The following is a 21,977-nucleotide window of genomic DNA, read 5'->3' on the forward strand; positions in this document are numbered from 1 at the left end:
ATGCAATGTGCATGAAGTAGATAAACTAGAAATTTTGTCAAGATTGGATGTACTTCTGTGTTTACCAACTGCTCCTCAGTCCAAACTGACTTTATGTTTCATACGTGTCAACTCAGGGAACTCCTGTCGTGACCTCCCCTCTGTGAGCACACACACACACACACACACACGCACACACACGCACGCACACACACGCACGCACACACAGAAAGACAGAAACAGAGATCATTAATGCAGAGGATTGCAGCAGCTCTTGGATTTTCACTCTCTGCTGGATTTTAGATGAACAGTCACATAAATCTCGCTCCAAATTATTCGAAAAAAACATCAAAGTTGAGGTAAGTGCTCATCACAGTATCGTGTTTTTTTGTTAGGGTCAAACTTCTCTTTGGGTAAAAATTAAGCCAACATCCAAGTGTCAAATGTCGGTTCTAAAAACAAGTCAGTCCCTGAACCTTATTTGTCTCACAGATGCTAATTCGTTGACTGTGGGAATGTGTAAGGAATGTTTTGGGACTGTACCCCTGTCTGATCTTAAAAAAAACTAACTTTGTTGTTACATTACAGCAACACTGAGTAAACATTTAACAGCTGATCATGGAGCAGGATGAAGGTCAAAGGGAAAGTCCCTGGGACGCTTCCGGTTATGTTTCCATCCGGCGTAGTCATCTGACGGGTCCGTGCTATATCGCCCCTCCTGACCCGGAGTGGTATAACGTTTTGTAGAAAAGTTTGATCGATTCGCTTGTCTGTCTGTGCTGTGCTTTACAAACACTCTTAAAGAAAAACAAACATCAGCCAAACACACGGTTCATCCTGATTGTCAGGTGTCGGCCATCTAGATTCCAGAGGTGCTGTGAAAGGTCATAAAGTTAATCAGAACCATCAGAACACTCCACAAATCCTGCGAATGACTCACTTCCTTATAAACAGTGTTGGCAAGTTATTTTGAAAAAGTAATTAATTATAGTTACTAGATACTTCTTCAAATAAGTCACTTAGTAACTGAGTTACAAGATTCTAAAAGTAATTAATTACTTGAAAAGTAACTATAGCGTTACTTTAAAAAAAAAAACGTTTAACCCTCTGGGCTCCAGGAGATAATTGGCCAATTTTAACTACTTTTGATTTTACCTCCATATTTCACCTTTACAAACGATTTACTTTGCCTTCTTTGGTATCATTCTTTTCAGCACAACCTCACATGTCTGAATTTACAGTCATGTTCTCATTTTGACATACTGTACTAACACAATTGATCTAAAATCAGACAAAAACATAAAATCCGAGTAGAAAAAGTTATATATTTTACTGTAACCACCACAAACATGTTTAATGAATCATATTTCATAATTTTAAATGCAAATATTAATTGACAATTTTAAAATTATATGCAAAAGTTTTGCAAACAATAAAGTTTTTGCAGCCATTTACCTTTTACCCCTTTTTTATAACCATTTCAAACAATTTACAGAACAATCAGCTGTCCTTCAATAAGATGCCACACAAATTATTTGTACCACTCCAAATATTTCTGTCCACTATAAAGGAGAACATCACAGCCTGATACCTGCAGGTCTGACAGCAGCAGGTGTATCACTCCTGTTTCTACCTGGAGACAGCAGTCGCTACTACTAGACACTACCTTTGTTCAATAATTAGACACAATAACAGTACTTTCATTACAGCAAATATATATGGTTACAATAATAAATCTGAAAATGATAAATTACTTGACTCCTTAGAAGAAATAATGAATAACTCCTTACTAAAAGATAAAATGGTTAGAACGCAGATTAATCAATTAATGGCTCATTATTGGAATAAAGCTAACACAGAGAAGTCCTTTTGTACCAATTGGGAACTTTTTAAATTTGAAGCATGCAAATTCTTGAGAAGATATGGGAGTCAAATTATTAAATCAAGGAAAGCTGAAGAGGAAGAAGTGATCAGCAAAATTGCCTCTTATTACCAGAAATCCCCAGAAGAAATCTCAGAGGAAGATAAATTAACTTTACTAGACCTTCAAAATAAATTGGACGGTTTATATTGACACAAGGCTGAGGGTGCTTTTGTAAGATCCAGGAAGAGGTGGCTGGAAGAGGGAGAACAAAATTCTGCTTTTTCAGGCTTGAAAAATACAGATCAAAAATAAACTCTATTCATCAACTAAATATTAATGGCATTGTCTCTGACAATCCTAGAGAAATTTCAAAGTTTTTGTGCCAAATTCTATACTAAACTGTACAACTCAAAATATAAATAGGATGTCTCAACGCTGTTTCTCAATAATATTAAAAATCTAAAAACTATTGTTGTGGAAGATAGAAGTCACTGTGACAGCCCTCTGACCATAGCTGGACTGGCCATCGGGCATACCAGGCATTTGCCCGGTGGGCCGATGGTGATTTTTCGTTTTTATGGGCCGATGGGGTTTTTTTTTTCCGTAATGGTATAAATACTGAAAGGTGGTGGATTGGCCAGATGAAGGGAGATGTGTAAAAATAACTCAGGTGTTTGGTGGTGGCTATTGCGGAGCTTCCACAGATTCAGTAACATTAGCAAGTGGTGGAGGCCAGCAGATGCAACACGCTGGCAGGTGGATGACGGAAAGGCAGGAGGAGGAGAGACCCGAGGCGGTGAACTGAACTTCAGGTAAGAAGTTATGACCTGCAGTCTGTCTGGGTCAGATATAAACCAAGTTTAGGTGCAGTTTATTTTCGTTATGCTGACTTTTTACAGTCAGTTACAATAACTCGTTCTGCGTACTAGCTAGCATGACGGAGTTTATATACGGCTGGGCGGGTGCTATGATATGATTGATGTTGAACTTGTTTTATCTTATCTTATTTATAAGGTTAGTTATTAGAGTTGCCAACCATCCCGTAAAAAACGGATTCGTCTTGTATTCAGAGAAAATATTATGCGTTTTGTATTGAGGTGAAAAGGAACACAGTTTGTCCTGTACTTCAGCTAGAATGAAAAAGACAAAGCTGGAGTTATTCTGTGTCTTTGCTGCACAGCTGCCTCTTCTTCTCTCATTCTCTCCCCCTCCCTCTCCTGTTTCTACTTCAATCATGAAACTGATCAATGATCAGCTGATCGGCTTTTCTCTCTTGTTTGTTTATCGCCCACTTTGCGCCAGAAAGAGGAAACCAGCGGATGTTGCACTAAACAACAGCAGCACATTTAAGCTTGATCAGCTGTTGTTAGAATGTATTTAATATTAATTTCTAGCATCAGCTGATGTTGGCTGGAGCCACAGCTGTAAAGCTGCTGGTCATGATATTGGTTTGGATATGTGGTGAGAGGGAAACATGAAGATGAAACCAGGAGATGTCCTTACTGAATCATCAGAGCTGGACTGGTGATGGAGAAACAGGTTTACCTTTTAGGTGACATGAATGAGTTGAAGGAAAGTTATGAACTGTTTCTGAGAGACAAATAACACCAGCATCCTTTTCTAAGCAGCTGACAGCTGGTAACTGTGCAGGGGCGGGTCTAGCAAAGTGTTCCCAGGGGGGCAGGTAGGGCATTAACAGGGAAAGGGGGGCACAAAGAAATACTTTTCTTTCTTATTCTCATTTAAAATGTCTAGCTTTTAACAAATAATTATCTGAATCTTACAACAAACGTTTTCATCTGATGTAAAATGTATAGAAATCTATTATTGTACATAGTAATTTTTTTAGGGTCCCATCATAATTTCTTCAGAAGTAGATAGGTACTGTATATGATGCCAGTATTTTCTCACATTTTCTAGATACTGTACCAGTACTGTGTGTAAAGTGCCATCAAAAAGTCAATTAAGTTTTATTCTTTCTCACCTGTCTTTCTGTCTCCTTTCACTTTTTAAAGGTTGCTATGTTAGAAAAAATATTTTGCCCTGCCATGCTGTTTATTGATGTGGCAAATGAATGGTTTATGAAAATATATCTAAATCTGTCATCAGTAATAAGTAATGATCATGTCTCACCTCTAGTCTTCTCTGTCTTAATTTCAGGTTTTCACCATGTGTTGTAGATAGTTTAGGAGGTTAACTCGACCAAGCAGTCTACTTTCGGGTACTGTTTAGAATACCAGAATAGGGAGATTGGTGTAGGTGTAAGTTTATTAGACTGATACATATGTACCAACAAGACAGTGTACATCACTGTGACAACAGCGTTTGTTTTCATTCAAAGGCTTTATGGTTTTTCCTATAATACCTGGTGGGCCGGTCTCTAGTCAAAATGCCCGGGCCGATTTTTTGTCCCAGTCCAGCCCTGCCTCTGACTGTGGAGGAAGTTTGTAATTCTATTTCTGCACTTAAGGCCAACAAATCTCCTGGCACAGATGGTTTAACTGCAGAGTTTTATAAATCATTTTCTAATCTCCTGGCTCCGTTCTTACCGCAGGTTTACATAGAAAGTATAGAGAATAACACTAGCTATTGCTAGCAATTAAAGGCTGCACTGCACTGCAAATGCTATCTGTAACATTTCTGTTAAACAACAAGTCACATACCAAGGACTGTTAATATCCAAAGACCAAAAGTCAAGATGCTCATCAAACTTCAATCTGATTATACAAAAAAATCTGAAAAAAGTTCAACCAGCGGCTGCAAAGGGATTTATCTCTGACAGGTAGTGTTAATTGCTAAAGCTGAAGGGATATCCCGACTGGCATATGCTGCTCTCTCCTTACATCTGGATAAGAAAATTAGTAAAGACATTGACTGCGTGCTCTTTAATTTTATATGGAAAAACCGTACACATTATATTAGAAAATCTGTTGTGATGAATAACTACAAATCAGGTGGGCTTAACATTTTAGACTTTTCTACTTTAAATAACACTTTCAAAATTATTTGGGCTAAACATTTTCTTAAAACCCTACCTCTATCTGGAATTTTATACCATATCATATTTTCTCCCATTTTGGTGGCTTTAATTTTATTTTAAATTGTAATTACAGTGTTGGAAAACTCCCTGTAAATCTTTCATCCTTCCATAAGCAAGTCCTCTTAGCATGGACCCTCATTTATAAACATAACTTCTCACTACACAAATACCTCATCTGGAACAACAGAGATATTTTATTTCTTTTATTATCACTTTTCCTGGAAACTTGGGTCCAAAATTGGATCCTATTGGTGGCTCAGCTGGTTAATAAAGAGGGAGCACTACTTACTTACAATGAATCCCTTACACTATATAATTTTCCCGTCAGTGTTCGGGAATTCTCAATGGTGCTTGGTGCCATACCCTCAGGTACTTTAATGTTATATAAAAACACTGACAGTTCAATATCTACCTCAGTCACTCTCCCTGATCCAGCTGAGTCAGCAGTGGGAAAAATCTGCTTTTCACAGGAACTTGGTAACAGCAATAAGAGAATACGTAGTTTATTCCAAGAAGATATCATGTCTCTCCCATATATATAATATCTTACTGGAACCAACATGTTCCAGATATCACCTGGAAGACAGTCTGGATGATCCCATAAATATCTAATTGTAAACAAGGTGAAGGAAATCTCATATAAAATTCTTCATAAATGTTACCCAGCCAGTCACTATATGGTAACATTTAAAAGAGACATAAATACTAATTGAACTTTCTGTGGGGATCATCCAGAAACTGTGGCACATCTTTTTAGCAGTTTTGTTATTGTCCATATTTTAAGGGAGTTTTCTAAATGATGGGAAAATGTTTTATTGTGTTTCTTTAAGTTCTCCAGGAAAAATGATAAATGTTTTTTTATAATAATTTTTTAATACTTTTAGCTAAAATTTTTATCCATAAATGTAAGTTTATTAATAAAACACCATATTTCTGCGTTTTTATAAGGATATGGAATTGTACATACAATCAATATCAGACTCAACCAACAAAAAGGCTCTCAGAACAATATTTATATATGTTGATTTTTGCGCGTACTCATATAATTATTTTTTTTACCCCTGATTTGTATGTTCATGTTCTGTTCTTTCGTAAACTTCATCTGTTTGTATGTTGTATACTCACTGTGTGTTCAATAAAGTTCAATAAAAAAAAGTACAGAAACTTCAGACGTCACTAATCACGTGACTCTGGCCAAACGAATCAAGCCTCGACAAAGTGCTTCTGAAGCAGCGTGTTGGTCTTTTTGACACACGCACCGGAGCGTCAGCTTCAAGCGGACCATCACTACCTCTCACATCTAAAGGTAAGTGTCAAGGTAACTTTAAACTGAGTTCAGTCAATCTTGAGTTTTTCTTAGTTTTCTGAATGAAGTTTTCTGTTGCTCTCTGTGAGAGAAGACCGTTAAAGGCGAGGCTCTCCAGAGTGCAGCAAAACAGGAAACAGCTGCTGGGTGTGTGTAAGTGTGCAAACGAATAGATTAGAAATTAAGTGAGCCACGAGTATAGAAAGGTCAAGTTTCGTGATTTGTTTTTCTCACCACTGATCACGCGCTCAACACTCTACACATACTTGCATCACACGCGCACTCTCAAGCATCAGTATTGTACAATTCTGGGCGTCACGTGAGTTGCAGGTGTTACCATATAACGGAAATCTCCATTGTTCTGTAGCAGTGGTTCTCAAACGTTTCACAATGAGTTTCACCCTTACGAGCGACATCAAAGCACAGTAGTATAGGCCTATTTAACACCACATACACATACTTGCCAACATTCAAAAGCTCTCTCTCTCTCTCTCTCTTTCTCTCTCTCGCTCTCTCATGTGTGTGTTTCTCTAGTGAAACAACAGTTTTATGTTAATGTAGAATCCTTAATGTGTGTGTGTGTAAAGTTCCACAATACATGTGGAATTTTCTATTTTGTCTGTTTTTGTGTCTTGCAAATAAACCTTTAAAATAAATTACATTTTATTATGTATTTATTTTTGGCCTACATCAGTAAGAAATGCCAAATTATATACACAAAGTCATAGAAAGCACCACTCCCGTTATTCATGATGATTTCAATAACATCACATAATAACATGTAACATCACATCCTGTAAGCATAGTCTGCCTGTGTCCTTTCTCTGGAAATTAACATTTTCAGCCAATATAGGTAATAAATCAACATGGCTGCCATGGCTAAGTTAGGAATATTTATAATGTAATTTCCAGAACTTGCATATGAGCTGCAATTTGTAGCAGATCTACTGACTGTCACAGAGCAGCTGGAGCAGTCTCAAATGGAGGTCAGTCCACTACTGCCACCTGTGGCCAAGTGCCATAGCCTACTACTAGATTAACTCTAGGGCTGGGTATCGTCACTGATTTCTAGAATCGATTCTATTCCGATTCACAAGGTCCTGAATCGATTCGATTCAATTCGATTCGATTCAATTCTATTTGAATCTGGGAAATGTTGCCTCAGACAGTCAGAAATATTATAATTCAGATCAGTACATTTACATAGTTTTGTATCTATAAAAAGGAAGCTGACACTTTCCAGACTTTATCAAAGGTGTGAGCATCACAGCAGATGCCTTTGTGTCAAAGTAGCTGAAGATAAAACAGAAAAACATGAAGGTGATTTTCCTGGCCTGGGATTTTATAAAAAATATTCTGCAGTAGATCACAAACGAAAGAAAACCATTAATCAACTTATGAACATTACCTCTGAAGTTACAGTTTTATTAGAGACACGGCTAAGCATTTTGCATTTTGTATGCTTTTAAAAAGTTTAAATTTGTTCAGAAGCCTATTGAACGGCAGAAATTAGGTTTTCTTTTCGGAAGTAAGTAAAATGAAAAAAAAACATTGGCCGACAGCGCTGTAAACAACGGCAGACTTGTGCGTAACAAGCAAGCAAATAATGCAGAAAACAGATTTCGGGGATAGACGGGAAACTGTTGTTGAAGTACAGAGAGAGCGAGAGAGAGAGAGCGAGCTGTGCATGAAGTGTGATTTTATTGTGGTGGAAGCAAAACAGCAAAAGTCAGAGGGAGTCCATGACGATGTTTATGTGAAGTGTAGTTTGGATCTTCTTTAGCTGCTGGTTCGGTCAATATCGTTTGGAGAGGTAAAACCTACAGCTTCAGAATCAGTGCAAAAAGGGCGTAAACAAAGCGCGGACCCGCCGAAACATCAGAATCAGTGAGCTGTCGGCTTTCAGCCCCGACCGTGTCCGTGCCGTCGGGTGAGAAAGGCGACATCTCACTGATTCTGATCCGCGGGTCCGCGCTTTATGTTTACGTCTTTGTGCAGAAGCCGTGTACCTGCTCTCATTTACTGTTTTAAATGTTTGGTGGTTGTCAAAATTTTGTGACGTTTCACCTGAGATTCTGGAATTTTGGGCAAAATACATTTATATAAAAAAAATCGATTCAAGATTTTAATGAATCGATATCACGTTATCCAAGCCAGAATCGATTTTAATCGATGAATCGATTATTAAAACCCACCCCTAATTAACTCGTGACACATCTGCACCTGTTTCTATGACCACATTGAGTAGAGTCTGAGTGGCTGCACTTACACTGGTGCATTCAAATCTACCCACAAACATATCGAAAGATACAATGACAGCAGTGTGGATTGTCAAGACTAAAACCAATCATTAAGCAAAGACAGCAGGGATCACTTGTTTCTGTTTATTATACAGCCAGATTTACTTGTGACACACATGTGCAGCTGGCTTTATCACCTATTTTGAATTTGTTTCAAGCACAATACATTTGTAACTTTCAGTGTTTTCCGGTCTTCCAAAAGAAGAAAAAAACCCTTCAACTACATGACATGCAATTGTGTATTTGTTTTCACCTTATCATACACTTGAAGTTTTACAAATCACCACTCCTTTTGTTAATATCATTTCAGTCTCAGACAATCTAGTTTTTCTTACAGAGATTGAATGCACCTTCTGCGGATGGCGGTACCACACAGTGTGCGTGGACTTCCCCTGTACAGAAGGCAACTACAAATGTTGTGAATGCTAAATAAACAGAAACAAATGGTCCCTGTTGTCTTTGCTTAATGATTGGTTTTAGTCTTGACAATCCACATTGCTGGCATTGCATCTTTCAATGCCAGCAATGCCAGGTATCAGTGCTCAAACCTTTTGTGTTTGTTTCCAATAAGTTGCCCACCTCGGGAAGCAAAAATGTGTTCTTTTACTTGTCAGATGAACATATGAGACACTTTGACTCTTCAGTGCAGTGTGGAGCCTAACAAAGATCTGTTTTGTGTCCCAGCTGATCAGCAGGAGGAGAAGAGTCTGACGGAGCAGCAGAGGAACATTTTCAGCTACTTGGACTCAGCTCAGCCACTACAGAGAAAACAATGAGCTCAACACAGAAGGTGACAGACAGAGCAGGGCGATATGACCGAAAATATTTATCACGATATACATTTGAAAATTTGCGATAACGATGTAGTTGACGATATAATTGACACTAGACAAAATACTTTACAACTCCACAACTTTATTAAAAAACCCATCAATGTATTTTCACTTAAACAAGCAGCTGTTTTTTTATGTGCATTAAAGTTATATAAAAATTTAACAGTGCAAATGCAAATTGCTTGCTGACAGTTTAACCAAAAGGCATTTCCAGTGGACATATCCTAAACATAACCATGTATAATATCCACAAGACTTAAAAAGAGGTTATACAGTCGTGGCCAAAAGTTTTGAGAATTGCATAAATATTGGAAATTGGAAAAGTTGCTGCTTAACTTTTTATAATAGCAATTTGCATACACTCCAGAATGTTATGAAGAGTGATCAGATGAATTGCATCGTCCTTCTTTGTCATGAAAATGAACTTAATCCCAAAAACCCTTACCACTGCATTTCATTGCTGTCATCAAAGGACCTGCTGAGACCATTTCAGTAATCGTCTTCTTAACTCAGGTGAGAATGTTGACGAGCACAAGGCTGGAGATCATCATGGCTGTATCCCAATTCAGGTTCTGCAGCTTTGAAGTACGCAGCCTCAACGGTCCTCAAGGGCCGCGTACTCAAAGACCGCTAAGGCCAGAAGTGCGAGGCTTGTAGGCTTGTGAAATGGGACGGTCTAGCCTGCCCAGGTTGCCTAGCAACCATGATACTAACAGCTGGAAACGTTTCATACAGCTTTGTTTGACAGAAATGAAGGAGAACATATTTTGTTCATTTGTTTCTACATGAGCTCTGTGTGATTTAATAAGTATCTGAGGCTGAGACCACAGGACTGTAAAACATGATTGTTGGGCTTCATTTCTGTACTGAACAGTCATTTAAGATTAGCTAGTAAATAACAATTAGCTAATGTTGTTCATGAGACTAAAGTCATCTCACTTTGGTAATGTAAATATAATATGGCCAATATTATAGTTATTATATTAATCCCTTCACTCAAAGACAAGTTTCTTTGACAGTGTATATATAGATGTATCATATATAAGAGACAAATATTGTTTGTTTAATTTGTTGGCATTATTACAATTGGCTCAATGCTTACATATATGTGTAAAAAGAAAATGTACGAGCTGTGATAACTGTTGCTGATAGAATGAAGAGTAGACTGATATATTAAATATTCCTTTATTGGGTGAGAAAATCAGACCATGTCATAACTGCTTTAAGTCACACAGAATAGATATCAGAGCCTTAAACAGGCTGACTTCTGCTGAATTGGTCAAACTGGGCAGAAAGTATACAAACACATAACATCCTTATAGAATATGATGTAACACTATAGATCAACTTACCTCAGAATATATAAAGCATATAAACAATTACAGCAATATGATGCAACAAACACAGCAGTACTACTAATCCAAAATACTCAAAGCTTCATAGAACTGAAACAAACATTTATTTTAGCTCCATTCTGCTGCTGATACATACTAGAGATGGCACGATACCACTTTTTTATGTCCGATACCGATACCGATATCATAAATTTGGATATCTGCCGATACCGATATGAATCCGATATAGTGTTTTTTAATCAATAACACGTTTTTTTAATATCTTGCTGCATTTTGTATAAGTTTATACTCAAGTTTAAATAAATAACAACACTAAAGCTATTCTGTTATACCTGTATGTAAAAAATACACTGCACCCAAAATATTTCATAGTTCAGCAACACTGATCAATCTAATAAACTTGAACCTACTCCATCCTCCCTATTCTGGTATTTTAAAGAGTACTTAGCAGAAATATTAAGCAACCTAACTAATAGGGTTGCAAACTCCCAGCAAAAAAAAAAAAAGGGAACCACCCCTCACCCTCCACCTCATGATGCTTAATCGATGTAATCAAATTTAATTTGATGCAGTGTGGAAAAATGCACAGAAATAAATTTTTTTTCAAGAATAATTAAATAGATTCAACATCTTTCTTCAACAGAATTGCAGAATTCACAGATGATACTTTCCCAAAGGAAAAAGTAGTATAGCTTACTAGGGTATATTAGACTTAACAGTTACTATATACAGTAATGGACTTCTATATATTTTACATCAGATTAAAACTTTGGGTGTAAGAGTCAGATAAATATTTATTAAAAGCTAGACATTTTAAATGAGAATAAGAAAGAAAAGTATGTCTTTGTGCCCCCTCTTCCCTGTTCATGCCCTATCGGCCCCCCTGGCTAAACTTTGCTAGATCCGCCCCTGCACGGTTACCAGCCATCAGCTGCGTAGAAAAAGATCCTGGTGTAGAAAGTAATATTAAATAAATTCTAACAACAGCTTATCAAGCTTAAACGTGCTGCTGTTGTTCAGCCGCTGGTTTCCTCTTTCTGGTGAGAAGTGGGCCAAAAACAAAGAAGAGAGACGGACTCGCGACAGAAAAGCCGATCAGCTGATCATTGATCAGTTTCACGATTGAAGTAGCAGCAGGAGAGAGAGAGAGAGGGAGAGAGAGAGAGGGGCAGTCCCTCCATATATCGGTTGTTAAGCTTAACGCAGGAATGCTTTACAAACATTCAGAGATGAACTTACACACTTGCTTTACTTCTCTCTGGGATAACTTCCTCGGAGATGAAATGCCGGATTGCTAGCAAGGCTACAAATACACACAGCCGCTCTATCACGTGATGCATACTGCTGCAACGTGCTACGGTTATGAGCCGAGTTACGCCGTGTAGCAAGTTTTGTGAGGTGCTTTTTTGATATTTAATGGATCGGATTACATTTTTTATTTCTCGCCGATATCCGATCCAGTAATTTGGGTCAGTATCGGACCGATACCGATACGTAATATCGGATCGGTCCATCTCTAATACATACTTTAGGTTTCTGAATATTAAACTTGTTTCTGCCTTTCATAGTGTGTAACTTGAAGGCCCTGAGTACTTTCTCCCACACTGAAAACACTGGAATGATCAAATTATTTGAACATTACCTAATAAGACTGATTCAGGACAGACAATTAGTTATTGTAAACTTTCCTAGCAGTCCTTCACAAACAGGGAACAGTCTGTCTATTCTCTCCATCTGTCAGCTGCTGCTGGCTCTTCCTCCTCCTCTTCGTCACACACTGCTGAGTTTGTCCTGGTGGATCATCAGGGGTGCAAAGCCTCACAGATGATGTGCAGCAGTGGGTCCCTCAGTCTGTCCTCACTCTGGACACTTGCAGTTGTCACACATGGAAATCAAAAGTGTGATAAGCTGCAGGATTCAAACACAAGTGTAACTTATAAATACATGTTCATACTTTTATTCCACAATCAGAGAGAAAGAAAGAGAGAGAGAGTGCAGGACAGACAGACAGGTGACAGTCTCAGGTGTATACACTGCTACAAAACAGCACAAGAGAAGGAGGATTTAGTGTTTGTGTTATTACGAGTGCTAAACAAGAAGAGTTCCCAGATGGTACAGTGGACACATGTGTGACTCCTGTGATTAAAGCATCTTTCTTTCAGCTTAATGAGTGAACCGTCAGCTCGTTCAAACACACGTTAAAGTCCGTTTGGCTCGACTCCACCGAACAGAGGCAGCAATATAACATAGCTAACATTAACAGTGCAGTGAATCCTGCTTGTGCCGTGATATTCAGGACTGCAAACCGAGCAGCATCACTGACTGTCAGCTTGTTGTGTTTGTGGATATATGACTGACTTTAATTATCCATAAAATCATCACATTCTCTGTAAGATTAAGGTCGACTATTGAACAGTGAATATTTTAAAGTAAAGGCTTTAAAACCAAGTTAGTACAAACATCACTAATGTCACATAAGTCTGCCGACATGTGGCCAACAGTAATGTTTTAATGTTCTTCATTATTCAACATTTGCACATAAATAAGTGACATAATATTCAATACTCACTTTTAAAAGTTTACTCTTCCGCCGTTTTTTCGGCAAACTTATCCACAACCACCGCCACGCTATGAAGTCTGGGATATGTTGGGCCATGAAGGCTTCACAGGCCCATCCTTAAAATTCAGGGAAATTAATGATGCGTTTGAGGCTGCATTTTGAGCAGCCTTTGAATTGGGACAGCCTCGCTGTCGCTGTGACGTAATCGGCCTTATAATGCGGCCTTTAAGGCTGCAGACCCTGAATTGGGATACGGCCTATGTCAGGCTGATTGGGTTAGAATGGCAGACCTGACATATTAAAAAGAGGGTGGTGCTTGAAATCCTTGTTCTTCCATTGTTAACCATGGTGACCTGCAAAGAAACGCGTGCAGCCATCATTGCGTTGCATAAAAATGGCTTCACAGGCAAGAATATTGTGGCTACTAAGATTGCATCTAAATCAACAATTTATAGGATCATCAAGAACTTCAAGGAAAGAGGTTCAATACTTGTTAAGAAGGCTTCAGCACATCCAAGAAAGTCCAGCGAGCGCCAGGATCGTCTCCTAAACACGATTCAGCTGCGGGATCAGAGTGTCACCAGTGCAGAGCTTGCTCAGGAATGGCAGCAGGCAGGTGTGAGCACATCTGCACGCACAGTGAGGCGAAGACTTTTGGAAGATGGCCTGGTGTCAAGAGGGGCAGCAAGAAGCCCCTTCTCTCCCCCAAAAAAACATCAGGGGCAGATTGATCTTCCACAGAAAGTATGGTGTATGGACTGCTGAGGACTGGGGCAAAGTCATATTCTCGGATGAAGCCTGTTTCCGATTGTTTGGGGCATCTGGAAAAAGGCTTGTCTGGAGAAGAAAAGGTGAGCGCTACCATCAGTCCTGTGTCAGGCCAACAGCAAAGCATCCTGAGACCATGTGTGTGGTTGCTTCTCATCCAAGGGAGTGGGCTCATTCACAATTTTGCCCAAAAACACAGCTATGAATAAAGAATGGTACCAAAACAGCCTCCAACAGCAACTTCTCCCAACAACAGTTTGGTAAACAACATAAGGCACACGGGATTATAAGGGGCACCGTCGATTTTCAGAAAAATCAAAGGATGGATTTTGAGTGTGCCATATTTTCCAAAAAACACGGTAATAACGACGGCCTGCTAGCATGCTCTACCACAAATAGTGCTTTGTTGTGTATCTGACGAACGAAAGCTAAACCAGTTCCACACCACTGAAGTTGCAGCATTTTTACAAACCAATTCTGGTTCATCTGTTTCATTCAACGATCCGCTTTCGCCCTTCTCATTCTCCGTCGCCGCCATGCTTTTTCCTCCATGTGCGTATGAAAACAAAGGCACTGCGCATGTGCGTTTTACCCATATTCTATCGTGATATTTCAATTTCTTATCGTTGCCCAACATTATACCGGTATAACCGTGAATGGTATGATATGCGAAAACTTTTCTTTTTGCTAAAGCATATAGTTAGGGCTGGACCAGGTGACCCTGAATCCTCCCTTAGTTATGCTGCAATAGACGTAGGCTGCCGGGGGATTCCCATGATGCATTGAGTTTTTCCTTTCCAGTCACCTTTCTCACTCACTATGTATTAATAGACCTCTCTGCATTGAATCATATCTGTTATTAACCTCTGTCTCTCTTCCACAGCATGTCTTTATCCTGTCTTCCTTCTCTCACCCCAACCGGTCGCAGCAGATGGCCGCCCCTCCCTGAGCCTGGTTCTGCCGGAGGTTTCTTCCTGTTAAAAGGGAGTTTTTCCTTCCCACTGTCGCCAAAGTGCTTGCTCATAGGGGGTCATATGATTGTTGGGTTTTTCTCTGTATCTATGAAGCGCCTTGAGGGGACTTTTGTTGTGATTTGACACTATATAAATAAAATTGAATTGAATTGAATATATCCCAGCCCTACATGAAAGCCAACCTGATTGTGCACTAACCACACATTAAAATGATCAAAAGAGGCAAAACTGTGTGCCAGAGTCAGGGGTCAGCGTTTTGTTTTTATGTCACAACACCAGAACGATTGCAGGCGCTCAAGTAGTTACCATAAATCACCACCTTTCATAGTCTGAGCACATCGACTCTGTTATTAAGAAAATGGGACAAGGCATAGCTATGGCTATGAAATGCTCTTTCTGTATCACTTCTTCAATTATGAAAGATGTCATTAATGCACTAGTAATGTCTCATCTGGAGTATTGTTCAATCACTTGGTCAGCAGCTAATAAGACAGATCTTAACAGACTTCAGTTAGTCCAGAATAAGGCGTCCAGATTAGTGTTAAGATGTTCATACTATACTAATATCGATAAAATGCATAATCAACTTTCTTGGCTTCCTGTACAGGCTAAAATATTCTATGGCTTACTTGTAGTTATAAAGAAAGCAATTCTGTTAAACACACCACATTTATTTCTGCTCAGCTGCAGTATCCAGATGAAATACATAATCATATTACACAGTTTTCAACAAACTGCAATTTAGTAAATCCTCGAGTTAAAAGTAACTTTTTGTAAAACTGTTATATTTAGAGCAACTTTTAAGTGGAATAAATTCCCTTATAAAATTAGAGAATTAGCAACTATTCAAAACTTCAATGAACACTTAAAAGCCGATTCACAGAGCTTTTAGTTGTTGTAAATATTGTAAGAGATGGTTTGTTTTTGAAATTTGTGTAATGTGCCTCAATGTTATTGATATTATTATTATTATTATTATTATTATTATTATTGATTGTTTATATTTTAACAATTGTGAAACCTCACTGTGGATGTAAGAGCCAAATTATGTGGATATCTTGAATCCACTTTATTGTGTAATATTTTATGTGATTGTATTTGACGGAAGACGAGCAACATCTGTTGTGGAAGCTAATGGGGTTCCTTTTGAATAAACAAATAAACAAACATAAGATTTATTATCACTGAATAATTATGTATAAATCTATAAAAATTATAGAAATATGTAATAGGAGAAAACAAAATAATATAAATTATAAAATAATATAAAAGTGTGTGTGTGTGTGTGTGTGTGTGTGTGTGTGTGTGTGTGTGTGTGTGTGTGTACACAATCAGGAGGGATGGGCATGATTTTAGTGTTTGAACAGTCATGAATTATTTTTAACACCAGGTTGGATGTAATGTGTTAGAACTACCAGCAGGTGGTGATAAGAGACCTTTAAGGTGTTTGGTGCCACACTCCACCTTCAGGTTTAAAACTAGTGTTAATGGAGGGAGTTTGAAGGTTGAGTTTGTTCCACGACTGCATTTCACTCACTGCCTCTGTTTGTATCTCTGTCACTGCAGGACCAACATGGAGCGAGAAGTCAGCGCTCTCAGGAGGCCGACAAACCTCACAGAAGAAAGAGAGAGAAAACATACACCTGTGACTTGTGTGGAAAGTCTTTTTCATTGAAGGGTTCCCTAACAAAACACCAACTTATCCACAGTGGAGTTAAAGCGTACAGCTGTGATCAGTGTGGCAGAGCTTTTACTCGCAGTAGCAGCTTACAGAGGCATCTACTTACCCACTCTGGAATTAAGGCATACAGCTGTGACGAGTGTGGGAAGGAGTTTACTGAGAAGGCTGAAGTAAAACGGCATCAGGTCATCCACACTGGAGAGAGACCGTTCAGCTGTGACTTGTGTGGGAAGTCTTTTTCCTTGAAGGGTTACCTAAAAACACACCAACTCATCCACAGTGGAGTTAAAGCGTACAGCTGTGATCAGTGTGGCAGAGCTTTTACTCAAAGAAGCAAGTTACAGAGGCATCTAGTTACCCACTCTGGAATTAAGGCATACAGCTTTGACGAGTGTGGGAAGGAGTTTACTGTGAAGTCTACACTAAAACGGCATCAGGTCATCCACACTGGAGAGAGACCGTTCAGCTGTGACTTGTGTGGGAAGTCTTTTTCCTTGAAGGGTCACCTAAAACAACACCAACTCATCCACAGTGGAGTTAAAGCGTACAGCTGTGATCAGTGTGGCAGAGCTTTTACTCACAGTAGCTGCTTACAGAGTCATCTAGTTACCCACTCTGGAATTAAGGCATACACCTGTGACATCTGTGGAAAAACTTTCAGCCTGATAGGGCACCGAAATACACACCTACGCATTCACACCAGACATGATGTGTACTGCTGTGAACAGTGTGGCAAAGAGTTTATAACTCACACACAGTTGCAACATCACATGTTTACCCACACTGAGGGACGACCTTATAAATGTGACCTGTGTGAGAAGACTTTTAAAGCTCCACATCACCTGAGACAACACCAACAGATCCACACCAGAAAGAGACTCTACAAGTGCAGTTACTGTGAGGTATGTATTTATATTGTTATCTTGTCATTTTAGCCTGACTGTTTGGAACAACTCTGCTCATTAAACTGTGTTAGCATGTTAGCAATTCTACTGCATGGAAAAGCAGCTCTGAGTGATTGTTCAGATTTTCATGTCAGTTATGATTTTAGTATTACTGTAGTATTATGGTGGTAGTATTGTAGTTATTGCAGCCCAGTAAACTGAGTGTGTTAACTGAAACAGTAAAATGTAATTGGACGTCTGCAGAGATGCTCTTTATTTCAGGCGACGTTCAGGATAAAAATGTTGAAGGACTGACTTACACTGTCTTTGTGTCTTTGTTTAGAAGCAGAGCGACACAGATGGATCCAGTTCTCAACCCTGTCATCACTGTGGTGGTGGGAAAGACTTTCGTTGTGACCTCTGTGGAAAAACTTTCAGTCAGCAAAAGACCCTAAAAAGACATCAACGTAGACACACTGGAGACAAACTGAAATACTGCAAAGAATGTGGGAGAAGCTTCACCACATCAAGTTACTTAAAACGTCATGAACTGATTCACAGTGGGGTTAAAAAGCACCTCTGTGATCAGTGTGGGTCATCCTTCACCACTGCATGTGAGCTTAAAACACACAAACGAGTCCACACAGGAGAGAAACCATACAAGTGCAGACACTGTGACAGAAGTTTCTCACGATCAGGTCATCGTAACAATCATGAACGTACACACATGGAAGGAAACTACAGCTGTGACCAGTGTGACAAGAGCTTCAGGAATCTCAGTTCATACTCCAAACACAAACGATCCCACGTTACTAATAAACTGTTTCACTGTTACCAATGTGCCCAAACATTCACCTCATTGTCTGCTCTGTGCAAACATCAGCGTGATCACTCAGGGCTGAAATCACTCCCATCACTGGATCACAGTGAATCTGAAGAGACAGAAAGATCCTCTGGTTTCAGTGTCAGACTCAAAAAGCTTGAGATCAGGCTCCACAGAGTTCAGATAGAATCATTTAAACTTGTGTTGAACTGAACTGGTTGCTGGGCTGAACTTCTACATAATACAGATATACATGGGATCTTATTTTCTGTTGTTTTACTGAGTCAGTTTTGTCCTTTTTTCTCTGTCCTGGTTTTGCTCGTCTGTAAATAATTGAAACTCAGTCAAATAGTTCATTGTTCTCCAGCAAAACGTTTTAGAAACTCATGTTTAACCTTTAAAACTCTGACATGTTTTAGCACACAAGGCTTCATCGGGGAGTTCACTCATGATTGGACCATGAGAATAAAGGTTTTTAGTTCTTTCAAAGAGAGTCTTGGAGGTGTTTGATGTTTTTGTTTTTCTGAAACCACCTGAAAGAAAAACTATTTTTCTTGCTTTATGTAGTGTGGAAGTTTTTAATGTTTCTTTCATCTGTGATGTTCTTGAATGTGTTGACATGAAGATGGTACAAATAAACTGTCCTTTTAGCTTTAGCTCCTAATTTATTCATTATTTATGGATGTAGCACAGCAGCAGTTTCTTGATTAACACATGGAGGGCTCGGGATCTGATGGTAAATAATGTTTTGTGTCCTTGTACACATCATACAGCTCAGCTGTTCCACAGATGTCAGGTTTACACAGTGGGATGGTTTGTAAGAACGCAGCTCTCCTGTGGATAAATCCTTACTCTTAGCCTCAGGACCTCACACAGTCCCAGCAGGTTTGGTCAGAAGATTTATCCCTTATACCAAAACATCACTGAGACTCCTTTGCTGTGCTGTTTTCACAAAGAAACGTAAACTGAAGACCTGCACTTACAATGTTTTAATTAGTTTAGCAGATTCAGTGTCTCCATGATTGAATCTGCTGTTTTTTTGCTGCTGTTAATAGAAAGCCGTTTAATACTGAAATGAACTGGCTGTGTGCATCTCTGAATGTAAATTGGTGCACTATTAATAGATCACTCTGGAACAGTATCATCACCCTAATTTGTCCACTTAGTAAATCTCACTCATAGCCAAGAAATTGAAATAAATCGTGTTTCCCTGCTGGATAGTGATCCACTGTAACTCTGCTCCTCCTTCCTGTTTAGGATTTCTGTGGCTGAAGTAAAATTCCCTCCATCCATCACTTATCCCAGCTAACCCAAAGTAAAATAAAGTTTTGCTCATCTTAAAAAAGCATTACAATAATGGGCATTACCAATGCAAACTGAATAATACAGAAGATGAAAGAATAGACTTTGATCAGTTAATAAAGCTCATGATCTTGATTCATTGTGGCTGCTACACAGATACTTCTGGGTCACTTCTCTCAGTTAGGATCCTTCCTCACCAAAACTGACTGTTGGACCACACCCCTGGTTTCATGAGAAATTGTTTCAGCCATGATTTCTCTTCCTGTATTTCAGAGTAAAGACTGAAGTGACAAATGGAAACATGTTTAAAAAACGCAATGTGAGAGAGACGTTGAGGTCCTTAGAAGTTACCCTTGGTTTTTCTGTCACCCTGCTAGATGTTACACACCTTGTTATTGGACTGATTTCTACTGCTGGACTACTCCTGGGGAGAGTAACAATACTCTTACTAATTAGCTCCCTTTCACACCGTTGGGGATATTTATTTTTGTGCTTGCAGCGCTGTGAGCCAGAACAGCGAGAGAAAAAATCTGCAAACGCAACGTGCCGAATGCTTAAGTGAATCCCAGCAGCTGCACATGTGCTACGCTGATTTAGAGGATATCTTTGCTCTGGATTTATATTTATACTTTTTCATTTCTATATGATTCTTCTTGTATCTAAACAAGGATGATTCAATTTGCTAAATTTTGAAGGCTCTTCGTGCTCGGGTGTAAATGAGACGTAATATTTGCTCTTGGTTTGGTTCTCCTGTACAGAACCTTGCAGTACAACAGAAACCTAAAAACATTATTTGTAGTTGTTATTCTTAGTTGTTCTGCTGCCTAAATACCACAGGGTGTAATTATGAAGTTATTGAGCTGCACATACTTTACGACCTGCTTAAGTTCGAGGTCACAGCGTCTGTAGAGCAGCTGGAACATAATGAAGTCTACAAGGTTAAAGTTTTCTCTTCAGTTATTGTTCTTTCTGCTGCTTGGTTTGATGGATCTGAGAGCTTTTGTTTTTATTACTGTTATTATAATTATCATTAATATTTTAATCTTTAGAAGCTTTAAAATAGTGTTTGTGTTTGAAAAAATGGATTTAAGAATTGAACAGAAACATCTGTCCTTCTGAAAATCACACAAAGGCACGGAGACAAACTCAAAGGATGCAACCTGTAACTTTCTCTTCCTTCATGTCAGTACCATCATCGATTATTTATATTAAATGCATACAGCAACAGTAACACTTTAGTTTGGATTTCATGATTTCTGTAACTGGAAAATATTTTGTTTAAAGACAGAAGTGACCGCATAGTTGCAACATTAAAGTGAAATATTTAATAGTCTAATAACAGATTAAATGCTGTGTTGAGGCTGTCGTTTCAGGAGGAGAGAAGCTGCAGAGAGACGTGTAAGACTGCAACTCTGCTTCCTGGTCCCAGCTCTGGATAGTCATATTTTAGGGGGTTTAATAAATTTGTCCATATTTCTAGAAATGATAGCTGCTCCATCCAACGTGGGATCGATGCCCTCTCTCCTAACAAGACCAGGTTTCCTCCAGAAGGTTTGCCAATTATCTATGAAGCCCACATCGTTTCTTGGACACCACTCAGACAGCCAGCAACTTCAGGAGAACATGTGGCTAAACATGTCACTCCTGGTCTGTATCCCAATTCAGGGTCTGTAGCCTTAAAGGCCGCATTTTAAGGCCGATTACGTCACAGCAATGCGACGAAGGCTGTCCCAATTCAAAGGCTGCTCGAAATGCAGCCCTCAAATGCGTCCTACATTTCCCTGAATTTTAAGGATGTGGCGGTGTAGACTTCGTGGCCCAACATATCCCAGATTGCATAGCGCGGCGGTGGGTGTGGATAATTTTGCCGAAAAAAACGGTGGAAGCGGAGCGGCCAAAGAGTAAACGCGTAAAAGTAAGTACTGATATGATGTCTCAACAGGACCTGGAAAAACTAGTCCATGCATTCATTTTTAGTAGGCTTGATTACTGTAACAGCATCTTTACAGGTCTACCTAAAAAATCAGTCAGACAACTACAGCTCATTCAGAACTCTGCTGCTCGAGTCCTCACTAAGACCAAAAAAGCCCACACCAGTCCAGCTCTGAGGTCTTTAGTCTGGCTGCCTGTCCGTCAGAGGATAGACTTTGAAGTTCTGATGCTGGTCTATAAAGCTCTGAATGGTTTAGGACCAAAATACATCAGTGACCTCCTGACCCAGTATGAACCTTCCAGATCCCTCAGGTCACCTGGATCCGTTTTTTTTAATCAGTTCCCAGAGTCAGAACCAGACACGGAGAAGCTGCAT

General features: G+C 39.1%; 1 protein-coding gene across 1 annotated transcript; it reads left to right on the top strand.

Annotated features, from left to right (window-relative positions):
* The first annotated feature begins 597 nt into the window (after positions 1-597).
* LOC146380630 (uncharacterized) lies at positions 598-19,023 on the top strand. Its single transcript, XM_084939948.1, has 4 exons — positions 598-710; positions 6,114-6,189; positions 16,546-17,562; positions 17,888-19,023. The coding sequence occupies exons 1-4, from the start codon at positions 598-600 to the stop codon at positions 18,578-18,580; spliced, it is 1,899 nt and encodes a 632-aa protein (XP_084796074.1). The 3' UTR covers positions 18,581-19,023.
* Positions 19,024-21,977: the final 2,954 nt, after the last annotated feature.

This window comes from Perissodus microlepis, chromosome 9 (genome assembly GCF_051167445.1).
Source record: "Perissodus microlepis isolate ML-2025 ecotype Zambia chromosome 9, ASM5116744v1, whole genome shotgun sequence".
In the NCBI taxonomy this organism is placed as follows: Eukaryota; Metazoa; Chordata; class Actinopteri; order Cichliformes; family Cichlidae; genus Perissodus; species Perissodus microlepis.